Below are 14169 nucleotides of genomic sequence, written 5' to 3'. Positions count from 1 at the left end.
GGACCCCTCTCTTCGATCTCTCCGGGAGGAGTGAGAGGGACCGAGATCTGCGTGATTCTTACTATTACTCACCTTTTCTGTCTTCTCTCTCGGTACGATATCGTAAATGCATAGGTGATCACTGATGAATAATATTTGGATGCTTTTCCTGCTCACTTTTCTCTTATTCGTATTCGAATTTTTGAGATGACATACCTACTAGTATGCCATGTTACAAGTTACAACTTACATGCGATAATTCACGAGGGGGATTTTAATTATGATGTTTTTAATTACCACAAATTTGCGCAAGGCATGCCGTAATGCCGTAATACCGTAATACCATTATACCGTAATACCATTATACCGTAATACCATTATACCGTAATACCATTATACCGTAATACCGTAATATCTAGGTAAGTAGGTAATTGTCAGTAGGCAATTGTCAGTAGGTAATTGTCAGTAGGTAATTGTCAGTAGGTAATTGTCAGTAGGTAATTGTCAGTAGGTAATTGTTCCCGATCATCGAAATCTTTTCTCCATCGCTCTTTTCTTCCTTCCATTTGTTCTACGCAGCTTACGTGGGTAGACACTAGATCTCGTAAATCGACATGGAGGGAGATGTCTGCATAGGTAACCTTATCTAAATAAGAATTTGATCAATTAACCCTCTGGTCCATACACACTCAACCCAGTCAGGCCAACAGCAAAAGAGCAACAGCAAAGAGCAAATGCAAATGCAAATGCAAATGCAAATGAAACCTGATAACCTCTGTGTCTCTTCCCTCGAGCTCCGAAACTTGAAAGAGACTCGACCAGATGCTCGATATCCCGATGGCTCCCTAGCCCTGCTAGTCCTGCTAGCCCCAGCAGATCTTGACCATCACAGGCTTAAATCGCACCGTGATGATTCACCAGTACATCTGGCTAGGACGCAAAGAAACCGGATCTCATTGATCCATGGCCTATGATGCCGAAGGTTAAGGCCTCGTTGGGTTTAGATCGACTGCATCGAATTCTGAAAGAATACGGTAGACTTGATTATCGAAAAGTTTAAAGTCCCATCTGAATTGCTTACCTAGATACTTGGTTTTTCCCTTGTGTTTCTCTATTCTTCACCTGCTTTTTGATCGATTTCTACTCGACTCTTCCTTGCTCTTCCTTTACTCTGACCTACTCTGACCTACTCTGACCTACTCTGACCTACTCTGACCTACTTTTCCCTCCTCTTCCCTCCTCTTCCCCCCTCTTCGCCTACTTTTTCCCTACTTTTTCCCTACTTTCTCTCTATTCTTACTCCCTCCTGACTATCCTCACCTCCTCTTACCTCTTCTCACCTCTCTCACCTCTCTCACCTCCTCTTACCCTCCTTCTACATACTTCTACTAACCCTCAACCTTACCATCTTTCATTACCCAGTATTTAATCACCCTTTCCCCCCCTCAGATGTACATCGGAGCTTGGAATCATTTATAATCCTTTCTCAACTTGCTCATTCCAAACCTTTCCCCATATTCTTATTCTTATTCTTATTCAGATCCGTATCCATATCCACATCCGTATCCATATCCATATCGTTATCCACACTCACACCCATACCTCCCTGCCTTACCTACCACCATTGTACATTCCTTCACACAATTCCACACGAATTAACCCTTTTTCCTTTTTCCTTTTTATTTATTTAATTATTTATTTATTTAAAAACAGAGTAACATTCGTTACTCTTACTGTATATGATACCTAATTCTTACTATCTACACGGCTTTAATCCACTTCATTCACGTCTTCACCCCACTACACCCACTTCAACTCTAGATCGATCGTCTAACCTCTCTCGACGCTACTCTACTTTATTCTATCCACCTACTCGAGCTACTCGACCGGTACTTCTCTTCTACAAACTACAAAAGATTGGTGTACAACCCATATTCGCTTGAAGAATTAAAAACTACATCGCATCATCGCTCATCTCTTCTTTTTATTTCATTTCAAAATCAGAAGAACAATCAATTCCTTTCTTTTTAACATCGATTGTCATCTGGAATATCACACTCCATCCATCCATCATCTTTATCGAGCTTATTCCTCCCACGCTTTCAACAAGGTTCGCTTACCGATCTACGACCCCCTCATCCCGGTATCCGCAATCGTCCTCGAAATCGACCTGATAATCGACTTCACAATCGATCTGGGAATCTTAGTCAAGTCAACCTTAAAATCGAACATTTTCTAAAAGGAAAGACGAACCGACTCAATCAATTCCTCCTCTATACATATCACTTGTTCATTACCAGTATCTCATCCACCATCTCGATTACTCCCACCCAATTCGACACGAGGAAGCACCAAATATTCTCGATCCCAGATTTCTGTATTCTATAGAACAACATAGACGCCCCATCACAATTAGCCAAGATGACTAAAGATAAGAAGATGAAGCCCGGAAAGGTCGAGAAGTCCTATTCCAACAAAGTATGCACACTCATCCTCGTCCGCTCATCCTCTGGCGAAATTGTCACATTAGCTAACATGCTCCCAAGACCCCCAAGACCAATTTGGAAAAGATGTCTCACAAAGAGCGTGCATTTATTGCTGCCGCCAATAGAAATGACCGTCCAGATGTCAAGGGTCGAATGAAGTCCGCTAGAGAGGCTTCAAATCTACACCGAGAGAGAACCGGTCGCGGACTCAAACTTTCAGAGGACATTGTCATGTCTGGAAATTTGGGTGAGGAGGAAGAAAGTCCAATGCGAGTCTTTCAGAGACGTCATTGGAATCCCATGTATAATCCAGTCCCAGTTCCCATCACCCAAACTGAGCTCATGCAACATTTACGCGACAATCCGGCAATCGCAAACAACATTCTAGCTTTGATTGAAGGTGCCCAAGGCCTTCGTCCCACGGAGCAGGTCGAGCAGGTTGAGCCTCAAATGGCAATGGAGTTGTCACTATTCGTACAAGTCAACCATCAATTAGCATCACAAAATGCCAATCAGCCCGGGAGAATGCCTCAAGACATACCAACACCCCCAGGAACGTTGAGTCGAAAAACTAGTTATGGCCCAACTATGCCAACGCCACCACAAGACCAAAGTCTATCATCACCATTAGAGGGCCCAATGATGGCATCGTCACCAATGTTAAATAATGAGTCAAATATGGCTGCTCCACAGATGGAACGACAGCCCAGAAGGCGACACACAAGCTTTGGACAAGATCCAACATTGTACGACATGCCTGGCTACAATCGCAATCCCGGATCTCAATTCATGGGCCGAAGTTCCAGCACTCCCGGAAACATCACACCTGGTACACCTTTTGAACACGAATCGATGATTCAAAACGGAGGACCACAAACTCAGATGGATCCAATGCATCAAAATTCTGGACTTCGAAGCCCAGAGCCCCAAACTCACATGAATCAAGTACATCAGAGCCCCCTGGATTGGTATGCCAAAAATCAAGCGCTTCCTCAGGCAAGTCAAATGCCTCCTCAGCAGACGAATCAATTTCCCACGCAGTGGAATCAGGAAAGACCAACGCTCGACATGTCTTATGCGTCTCATTTCCTTCCAAGTCAAGCAGCGCCAACCAACGCAGTTGAGAATCACTCGTATAATCAGTTTGCGCAACCGAGCACGGATGAAAAGTTTTTCGCCGACTTGATCGATTTCAACGGCGGCGGACGTTAAATTTGTATATCGACTTGAGAGGATTGGGGTTGTATGTGAGATGATGTAATTATTTAATGAATGGAAGGTGTTTTTGTCGATATTTGAATTTGGGAGGGGAGGCATAGCACGGCACGGCATGGCATGACGGTATTGCTTGCTTGGTTGCTTGGTTTGGGTGTTTATATTATTATTATTATCATGGGAAATGTACACGATTATGGCGAAAAAATGGGAATACACGGATTAAAGGGGTTTGTTCACCACAGGAGCGAGGTGTTCAAAATTATCATATACATATATACCCATGATACACGGAGTTGGGGATAATTTACTTATTACTTGTTGGTCAGTCGGTATAGACTGGGTCGGGGGAGGGGAGGGGAGAGGGGAAGAAGGGGGGGTAATCGAATTGATCGGTTGATCGGTTGGTCGGGTTCATGAATGTGGATATGACGATGACTACCTATGACATTGATTCCTGAGTTTCTTCGAGTTTATATTTTTGTTTCTATTATTATCTTTATCTTTATTTTTATAGTACACATGTATACACCTTTTTTTTTCACCATATTTTAATATTGTATTATTAAATTATTATATTATCATATTATTATATTTTATATCAGGATGATTAATTCGTTTGACTAGTGAATGGGTTTTAGGTCTTGAATTTGAATTTGATTTTGGGGTTGATTTTATTTTCGAGCTGTACTTGTACGGGTAGTCCTGGAGAGCTTTATTTTATTATATATATGTGTATATGTGTCTGTATATTTACTCTATGTATATGAAATTGAAATTTATGTTATGTTTTGTAAGTTTGATTGATGTGTTTTGTGTCTTGTATGGTGAAACTTGGTTCTTGGTTCTTGATTCTTGTTTTTTTCTTGTGTTTTGATGTTTGAAGCTTGGATTTAGAGGCTTGGATTTGGATTTGGAAGTTTGGAATTTGAAAGTTTGGATTTGGAAGTTTGGATTTGGAAGTTTGGATTTGGAAGTTTGGATTTGGAAGTTTGGATTTTGGAAGCTTGGATTTGGAAGTTTGGATTTGGAAGTTTGGATTTGGAAGTTTGGAATTTGGAAGCTTGGATTTGGAAGTTTGGATTTGGAAGTTTGGATTTGGAAGTTTGGATTTGGAAGTTTGGATTTGGAAGTTTGGATTTGGATTTGGAAGTTTGGAATTGAATTTGAAAGTTTGGAGCTTGAAAGTTTGGATTTGAAAGCTTGGATTTGGAAGTTTGGAATTTGAAAGTTTGGAATTTGGAATTTGAAGTTTGAAAGCTTGGATTTTGAAGTTTGGAATTTGGAAGCTTGGAATTTGAAAGTTTGGAATTTGGAATTTGAAGTTTGAAAGCTTGGATTTTGAAGTTTGAAGTTTGAAGCTTGGATTTGGAAGTTTGGATTTGGAGCTTGAATAATGTATAATGTATTTTGTTATAATAAATAGGGAAGTAGATAGGGAGGTGGGGAGGTAGGGATTTAGAGGTCTGCATGGTCTTGATAGTTTGTTTGGAGGAGTTGTTTGGAGGAGTTGTTTGAAGGAGTTGTTTGGAGTAGTTGTTTGGAGTGATTATGGTTAAATGATTATCCCTCAGTAATTGCCTGTTTAGAATCGTTGTATCGTTGTATCGTTGTATCGTTGTATCGTTGTATCGTTGTATCGTTGTATCGTTGTATCGTTGTATCGTTGTATCGTTGTATCGTTGTATCGTTGTATCGTTGTATCGTTGTATCGTTGTATCGTTGTATCGTTGAGTTGTTGAGTCGTTATCGAAAACAGTTGTTGTCTGCGGTCATTATGTCGTTGAGTATCGGATTAAAGATGCGAGTAGTTGTTGTTGGGAGTAGACAATGATGTTTCGAATACCTAGTATTTGAGAAATTATACTTGTATTTTGGAGTTGAATAGCTATGTGGAAATTGGAAATTTGATGGGATGACTGGATAGTGGAATGAATGTATGAGTAAATGATAGGGTATCTAATTGTTGTCTGGAATAGTCATCTGGTGTAATTGTTGTGGAGTAGGTAGTTATTATTTATAATATCTAGCTGTGTTTAGTTGAAGTAGGTACCTATTGGTGTTAAGTAGTCACCGGGAGTGTGTTCGGAGTGGTTGTCGTCTATATTAGTAGTTAGTAGAAGTACCTGGGTATTTTTTGCAATTTGCGTGGAGCAGTTGTTTAGAGCAGTCGTTTAGAGCAGGTTTCTGGCGTGGTTGTTGATTGAATCTTCTTGTATGGGTATATAGGTATATTGATGTAAGTGGTTGGATGTTTTTGATTGGTTAGGAGGATTGGTTGATGGGCTAGTTGATGGGCTGGTTGATATTTGATATTTTATGGGATGGATGGAGTGGGATGGAATGGTGGGATAATGAGGTGGTAGGATGATGAGTGTGAGATGGTGGGTGTGGGGAGTAGGCAATATGTTTGCATTTCTATATGAGGAGAGAGAAGAGAGGAGACGGCAGAGGAAGAAAAAGGAGCAGGAGGAGGGAGGAGGGAAGAAAGAAGAAATGCGATTTATGGAGGTGTGATATATGTGTCAGGGAGATGGGAGAATGGAGAAGACTTCCTTTTGAAGTGAAGTTAGAGGGTTGATTATGGATGATAAAGGAGAGAGGGAGACAAAATACGAAAACAAAAAAAATAGAGTAAGAACATAAGAATAGAAAGAGAAATAAAAGGCAAATGATATACTACAACACAATAGCATATCACATGTACACAATAACATTAAGAAGATAATTACATTCGGAAAAGAACATTTTTGAATATCATATCATATCATATCATATCATATTAAAGAACAAGAACAAGAACAAGAACAAGAAGAAGAACAAGAAGAAGAAGAAGAGGAAGAGGAAGAGGAAGAGGAAGAGGAAGAGGAAGAGGAAGAGGAAGAGGAAGAGGAAGAGGAAGAGGAAGAGGAAGAGGAAGAGGAAGAGGAAGAGGAAGAGGAAGAGGAAGAGGAAGAGGAAGAGGAAGAGGAAGAGGAAGACAAAAAGAAGAATCGAGATGACTCAGATGGGAGAAGAGAGTGATTTGGAGATTCTTATATATGAACTTGTATGCCGTGTGTTGTGTATTGTGTATATACATCATACCATATAATGTTGTATCATACAACACATATCTAGAGAAAATATAAAAATTTTCGATATACAGTACCTTTGAATAAGCGCGGATGTGAAACTTGAAAGTGGAATGTAGATATGGATATAAATATGGATGTGGAAATAGAATTGAAATATATCTAGAGAGAAGAGAAGGGAAGGAGAGGCAGGGGTAAAGGGGAGGGATTTAAGCGATTCCTTCATGTCAAAGAGTATACATCTTCATCTCCAATCCATATTCAATTATTCAAACATCTCTTTCTCCTAGTGAGGAGACCAGAGTTCTCAAAACTCAAAAAGAGTCCCTAAAATTGAAAAGAGTCCCTAAAAATGACAAGGAAAACATTCATCTTTCAATTACGAGAGGGAAAAGGTGAAAGATAATTCAGCGGGTCTTCAAACAAAATAACCGAAACGAAGTGATGATCGGCGAGGAGAATAAAGGCGGAAGAAGTGAAGAGGACTTATGGTATGGAGAGAAAAAGAAGAGTCGTCACTACACCCAGGTACCCATATTGTAAACGTGATTTCTACTTCTGTTCACGTAATATAAATAACTTTGCTCCTTATATATATGTATATCTTGATATCATAAATGGTTGTATGAAATGGCGTGATTGTGAACGAAGCACTCAGGTACACATCTTCATGATTTACATACCAAAGCTACATAATGTCTCTTCTCCCGAGTAAAGTATCAAAATACGACATGAGGAAGATAATAAAGATGGAGAGAAGAAAGAAATGAGAGAAAAGATTAAAGAAAATACTTGAGAAATTCTAAGCCCTGACTACAGACTAGAGCCACTCACTCCATCCCGTTCATCTGACATCCATTCGTTCGTTTCGCTTACATGTAAGATTCCATTAGTTCTTCATTTTCGCCATTCAGTCTCATTTCAAAACTATGTTGCAATTCGATTTTTTTTTGTATTCATATTCTTATTGTCTCTATAACATCAAGCAATGCTCGTTGCGCCGTGCTCATACAAACAGAACATGTATCAAAAAGAGCATACGTAGATAGCATCATGATGCATCTACATGCATGCAATGCATAAAAATCAAGGATAAACGAGCAAGCTGCATACATACGCAAGCATTGGATATCATGCTATTCCATCCCATCCCAATCCATTCATCAATCATATCATATCATATCATATCATACCTACCCAAAGGCAAATTTTCCAATATCAAAAATTTGCCTCTGCTATTTTCCATGCATGCTCCCTTTCCCAGGCTATCTGACATTATCTCATAGCCCCAATTCAACCATCCATCTGCCCATTCAATCCCCTGCCCACATTTCTGAAAAATTTACCAAGCATTTCCGTGACTATCATAGGATAGCTGCGAAGCGGCACCCGTCTTGTCCCCTACGTCTTGTTTCGGCATAATCTTATGCATATGTTTCGGATTCATGAACCCTGCGTTGTTTAATTCCCCCATTTCCACGTCCTCTTTATGATGCACCTCAATGCCATCCTCTAAACCATTTGCCCACGACTTTGCAGGTGCAGAAGTAGGTACTTCGATTTCTGTCAATTCTCTATGCACTGCCCCCACCAAATCTATCACATCCGAACTTCGTACGTAGCCGAGATAATAAGGAGTGCCACTTGCACCAGCAGCTTCATGTTCGAAGATTCTTCGACGATCACGCACCTCCGTCACATATTCGTCATTATACTCTCTCCAAATATCATTCTCGAAATCGTAGATGTAGATCCAATAATGACCACCACCAGCTTCACCACGATGAATAAATACAGTTTGAAGCTTATATTCGTACTTGGTCATATTCGTGAATTGTTCATTTTTTCTTTGCTTGAGAAGTTGGATTTCTTCGTTGTTTCTTTCAATTTCCTGGTTCAATTCAGCTTGGCGTTCTTCAAGCAACGTGACCAAGTTTGCGTCAACTTCGATGTCATCCATCTCCTGCAGCCCTCTAGTAAAGTTCTGTGCTGCAGATAGTGCATCACAAACAGATATTTCTTCTGTTCCTTTGTCCTGGCCGAGGACTCTTTGCCGCTCTTCCAAAGTATTAATACGTGCTTTCCATTTCCATGCTTCTTGACGACGACGCATCAAAGTAGAGTCAGGATCTTCGGAATCCATGTATCTATCAAGATATATCGTTTCTGGAAATATTACCGCGTTTCGATTTTTATAAGCAGTATGCTTGATATTGTCGTAACGTGTACGTTGGATTTGTACTTGTAAGATTGGGGGTAGTTTGGTGATGGATGCGTATTGCGGTTGAATAGTACCATCGATATGTACCTGTTGTTCGTCGAAGACCACATCCAATGCTTCATAAATGTCTCGAGATTTGTTTTCATCCGGAAAAATAATGAGATTAGCCCATGGTTCAACTTTCTTCTCTAACTTTTCCGACTTTCGAAGATAAGAGGCATTTGCACCATAAAAAGTGTCTCTGATTTTATCGATTTGCTCACCAGACACAGGATCGATGCTTGTCGGCTTTATGGCACACTGTAAACGAAACATCACGTTTCCGATAACCTCGGTAACATCTTGCTGAGATCCAAATTTCCATAGATCGTCGTCAGTAATGACTTCTTTCTGGTCATTTGTCTCTATAGAAAGGCCAGCTTTGTTTCTCGGAGGAATCGGAGGCGGCTTGTCTGGCGCGGCTGTTATGACATCTGGAGTTTGAACTACTGAATCGCCATTGACCATGACAGCATCATCGAAGGTACTATCGGCATCCTCTGATTTGTCCCAGGCCTTGTCTGCTGCGGGACTCGGTCTACCTACAACATCAGAATACGGAGGTAAACCATCCATGTCTGGTGCCTCTACCAATGTACCTTCACTACTATCATCACGCTGATTTGAGTCTTTATCTTCAGGTCGGTCAACCATCTCAATATCCTCGTCGGCTGAAGTTGGAGGAGGAAAAGTAGTTGTCGGAGGACCTTCCGGCCCCAACATAGGGCTCATCATGGAAGCAATATTTGATGGACCACTTGGACTACTAATAGAAACTCGACGGAAATTTGCTTCGGCTGCTGAGCTGAATATAGTCAATTCGGCCAACTCTCTAGTAGGCTTGATGGATCTTGTTGAAGCAGTCTTCAAATTTTCGAACAGGTCGTGTAATTCCGTCACAACTAAATACAATTAGCCGAGCTATTTGTCCAAGGAATTTGACACTCACATTTCTGGGCTTTGATAATTTCCGCCTTACTGACAGCACGTCCTCCAACACGCTTCTTCTTGATATCCTCTTCATTCAGAGGCATGCGAATCTGTTCAAAGTTCATGGCTACCTCTCGAACAGCTTTTACTGTATAGTAATACTGCAAAAGACTGTTTAGATAGCATGTATTGCCAATATTATCTAGACCAATTGGTTGATTAACGGTTGACTTTTCTGCTTGAATGTCGGCGTTTGGATCATCAAGTTTCCTCAATAAGTAACTGCTCTGACGATCATGAGCTATTACCCGGAATGCTTCCTTGTAACTGTCAGATGAACCAGTAGGAGCACCAGATCTGAGACTTTCGTAATAAGCCAGCACAGTATCATCTGGGGCCCCCCTATCGGTGATTTGAAGCCGATTATAAGCTTCACCAACGTCAAGGTTTGAATCTTCAATTCCAGACTCCATGGACGTAGCCGCACGCTGCAAGGTGTAGTCGTCTCCCCGGTTATTAGCAATCGCTCTTAAAGCTTTTGCGACTTTATCCTTATCGCCCTCAAAAGACTACCTCGGAGTTAGTTGAAAATCTTTAAATAATCGTCAATTCATGACTATACACATACCATAGCAACGGCAGCAGCTTCAATGCTATCAGATGCAGTATCTGAAGTCACGCTTAGGAACTCGAGAGCTTCTTCAAATGTCATTGTGCTATCATTCGCTACGGCTTCAATGGCAATGCTCTGCCTATCCTTTGCTATCACGCGCAGACATTCGCGTGCCTCATCTTTTTGGCGCGGTCCAGATTCGATACGAGACTTGTAAACACCGATGATAAAGTCATCGCCCTCAGATCTGGTGGTATTTCTCTGCAGCGCGAAGAACGAGTAAGCTTTTTCGATATCTTTTAGGCTGACTTCTCCGGTAGACATGATCATCGTAGCCTTCGTTTGTAGATCGGAACTGCGACGTCCGTTTCCGAGCTCCCGCAAGCAGTCCAAATAGTATGGCTTATTCACCGGATCGCATTGACATTGACGATCATAGCTCCAGGCTAACAAATCATCTGTAAATAGCTCGATTGCGCCTAAACTGGCATAATAAGGGTGCTCCAACGAATCTACGACTTGGACAGCATCTCGCTTTGGATAGTCATCGCAAGAAAGTAATCGTCTGATATCATCCAGAGCATAGGGGGGAGAGAATGCTTTTTCATTTGAAGACTTGAGCTCCTTAAGCTCCATATCTGGTCGATCAAGCATGAGCTGGTTGAGCTCAAACCTGACATCGTCTATGAATTCGCGATTCCCATCATTGACGACAGGCAAAGTCCAAAACCCTTCATATTCCTCCTGAAACGAAAGTTAGTCATGCGAATGAATTGTAGAGGGGATTTGGTAAGCTGAATCCTGAACCATAATTTGTATTATGTCGGTGGAGATACATACCTGAGGATTAGACGATGCCCTCAGCTCGGATTTGAATCCTAGATAACCTAGTAGAGCGTCGCAATCGTCTCCGAATGCTAGTCTGAACCTTTTGTTTCTGGCTGCAATAGCCTTTCTATCCGCACCTCCTGCGTCTCTTAAATACTGACAAAGGTTACTAAGAACCTGAAATGGGTATATGGGCCTGTGTCCTGTGAATCTTAGGGGTTCTTTTTCAATTATTCTCTGCCCACGACTCAGAGTATCTTGGACATTTATTAAGGGAGCTATCATGGCAGCGGAGAGCCGTGGTGGTGTTATTTTGATAAAAACTTTGACTGGACAGGTAGCCGCAGTGCAAGCAAATTCATGCGCCGCGAATTCAAAGATCTTTTTTGAGTTCTGCGACGATCTGGTCTCAACTACTCGAAAATGATGGAGTGGATTTTCGAGGTCCTTAGGACTACAAGGAGTTTGTCCATCTTTCCAGCCTCGGAAATCTACAGTTATCCGAAAATGATATCGGCAAAGGGAACAGTACGCGGCTATCTTGCGGATCGTTGTGGGATCTGCTTCCTCATGTGGGCGTAGAGCATCTGTTTGAGAATCCTTTCTAAAAAGCAGATGGCGACAATTGTTGGCATGAAGCCTTGGGTCAACATTGGATTCGTTGTATATTGGCGCTGGTTCTATGAGAGTGTGCTTGCCGGACTTTGCGCTTTTTCTTAAATCGTAGTCAAGTAGATCTTCCACTAACCTAGGGGCCGTTTTCCCTACATTGGCAGAATCATTAGCTCAGTTCTAGTATATTCGAGAGCTTTGAACTATCTCAAGTTCGAAAGAAAATAAGTCGCAGAACTTGCCTGGTCCTGGTTTCTTCTCGTAGTCAAACATAGCACCTCTCAATAATTATCTATCGCTCACTCTGTCTGCCGATACTTTGTGATTTATGGCCAGCTGAAATATTCTGGACTTGCTTAGCTACCCCGCCTCTCGAAAGGTTGTAAAAGGTGAATTGATATTGAGGCTGGAAGGATCAATATATTGGCTTGCATGCGAAACGATTTCTTGAGAGAAACAATTGAAGATGAGTAGAAACTTTGTGCCAACCCAGGTACTAAATGTAAGTTTGGTTGTTTGGTTGTTTGATTGTGTAATGGTGAGTGATTGATTCTCCAAATTTGGCTAGGAGGAACACAAGCAACAAAAGAATAGGAACGCGAGCATCGACAAGTTTTATGATTTTAAAGGAAAACAGAAATATTTGTACAATTTCTCATCAACTGTGTTGGTTCAATATGTATTTATTTGTAAGTATCTCTCATCTAAACAGGCACGGGTGAAGGTTGATGGGATTATCTGCCGCCTTGCATTTTTGTTGCTGGAGAGCTTAGATGATGGCGATGACGGAAATAATTGGATGGCGGCTAGTAAGCACAAGCAGCGTTTATGGCGGCATGTTCCGTCCAAATTCCCCGAATCTATCAACCTCATACCGACGCCATAGCAACTTCTTAGATTTTTAAGTTCCATCATTGACGTTCCGTATTGTCTCAACATGGCACCGAATAGTGAAGCATACCACCCCCAAGATGCCCTCAAAGCAGGCATCAACGGCGCACTGATTACAGGAACCGCTGGTGCTTTTGCTTCCGCGATTCAAAATAGTTTGCACAAGAAGAATATCGGCATGATGGGTGTCTTCACCAGGACAGGAGGCACAGCTTTCGTATTCAGTAAGCCCATTAAATCGAATCCTCTGATCATCATCATGTTGACGTTCTTCAGCTGCGATGGGAGGAACATATGAATTCACAAAATACGCATCTGCCAATTTGCGAGAGAAGAACGATACTTACAACACTGCAATTGGAGGATTTTTGGCCGGCTCAGTTCTGGGATTAAGATGTGGGCTCTGAAATAATTTTTGAGCGGTAAATTGATGCTAATTCATCAATAGTCGGAACAACTCCTGCGGTTCTTGGATTTGGTACATTGGCGGCGGTTGTGCTCAGTGCATTCGATTATACCGGCGGTGCCATAACAGGATATAAGAGAGATCCTAATGTCGATGAATTTGAGCGCAAGGAATTCTTGAGGAAGAATCGAAGGATACCTGTTGAACAGACTGTAGCGGAATTGGGAGAGGGAAGAGGTATGTTTTTCTACTTATCTGGAAGGGCATCCAACTAATCACTTGAAGGCATATACGGACCAGGTTATGATGAGAGAAGAAGGGAGAGAATCAAGGAGAGATATGGTATTGAAGTACCAGCTAGATCCTAAAGGGCCTTGTATTCATAATCCGGAGGCCTCGAACAACGATGTACATAGGTCTAGGGCTTGCAAATCACGTTTAGAGTTACAGCTCTTTGAAACATGAAGACCTGCCTTCCAGGCTTACGGGCTGATGGCGACTTCATGATACTGTCCAGCTCAACATCATAACTACTGAGAGGGGATTCACAATACCCCAATGCATGAGCGAGCAGTTTCAAGGGTTCACTTTTTGCAGGAGGCAGCACAATCGGCACAGATAAAAAAAAAATCATCGACGACGAGAAGCTTTATCAACACCCGAGTGCACAAAAATTCATTATAATTCTTAAATTAGGTAGCCACAATTTGAAACTTGACCATCATAAGCTCTAGGTTACCTTCTGATCTGTAATCACGTGTGTGATGAATTATTGAACTACTGCCGGCAAATATTAACTGCTGATTTAACCCCGCAATAATATGCTGTGGCCCTCAACCATCCCCTCATTGATCGACCTTTTGAGAAGCAAAGCA

The 14169-nt window shown here is 41.5% G+C and overlaps 5 protein-coding genes across 5 annotated transcripts; 4 read left to right on the top strand and 1 right to left on the bottom strand.

Moving 5' to 3' along the window:
- Positions 1–713: 713 nt before the first annotated feature.
- Positions 714–1458, top strand: EAE98_000061 (uncharacterized protein; the record flags this gene model as incomplete). Its single annotated transcript, XM_038947679.1, is given in 3 exon segments — positions 714–899; positions 914–1033; positions 1429–1458. 3 exon segments carry the CDS (start codon positions 714–716, stop codon positions 1456–1458), a joined length of 336 nt encoding a protein of 111 aa, XP_038815356.1.
- A 942-nt stretch (positions 1459–2400) lies between these two features.
- On the top strand, positions 2401–3677 carry EAE98_000060 (uncharacterized protein; the record flags this gene model as incomplete). Its single annotated transcript, XM_038947678.1, has 2 exons — positions 2401–2457; positions 2526–3677. The coding sequence occupies 2 exons, from the start codon at positions 2401–2403 to the stop codon at positions 3675–3677; spliced, it is 1209 nt and encodes a 402-aa protein (XP_038815355.1).
- A 2425-nt stretch (positions 3678–6102) lies between these two features.
- On the top strand, positions 6103–6704 carry EAE98_000059 (uncharacterized protein; the record flags this gene model as incomplete). Its single annotated transcript, XM_038947677.1, has 2 exons — positions 6103–6256; positions 6469–6704. The coding sequence occupies 2 exons, from the start codon at positions 6103–6105 to the stop codon at positions 6702–6704; spliced, it is 390 nt and encodes a 129-aa protein (XP_038815354.1).
- Positions 6705–8096: 1392 nt separating this feature from the next.
- Positions 8097–12270, bottom strand: EAE98_000058 (uncharacterized protein; the record flags this gene model as incomplete). The annotated part of the gene is made up of 5 exons (XM_038947676.1): positions 8097–9916; positions 9964–10513; positions 10573–11301; positions 11398–12149; positions 12240–12270. 5 exons carry the CDS (start codon positions 12268–12270, stop codon positions 8097–8099), a joined length of 3882 nt encoding a protein of 1293 aa, XP_038815353.1.
- A 537-nt stretch (positions 12271–12807) lies between these two features.
- On the top strand, positions 12808–14026 carry EAE98_000057 (uncharacterized protein). The gene is made up of 4 exons (XM_038947675.1): positions 12808–13112; positions 13165–13284; positions 13337–13531; positions 13580–14026. Exons 1-4 carry the CDS (start codon positions 12935–12937, stop codon positions 13660–13662), a joined length of 576 nt encoding a protein of 191 aa, XP_038815352.1. The 5' UTR covers positions 12808–12934; the 3' UTR covers positions 13663–14026.
- The last annotated feature ends 143 nt before the right edge of the window (positions 14027–14169 follow it).

This window comes from Botrytis deweyae, assembly GCF_014898535.1.
Source record: "Botrytis deweyae strain B1 chromosome Unknown BDEW_001, whole genome shotgun sequence".
In the NCBI taxonomy this organism is placed as follows: domain Eukaryota; kingdom Fungi; phylum Ascomycota; class Leotiomycetes; order Helotiales; family Sclerotiniaceae; genus Botrytis; species Botrytis deweyae.
This window is presented reverse-complemented; position numbering and strand designations above follow the sequence as displayed.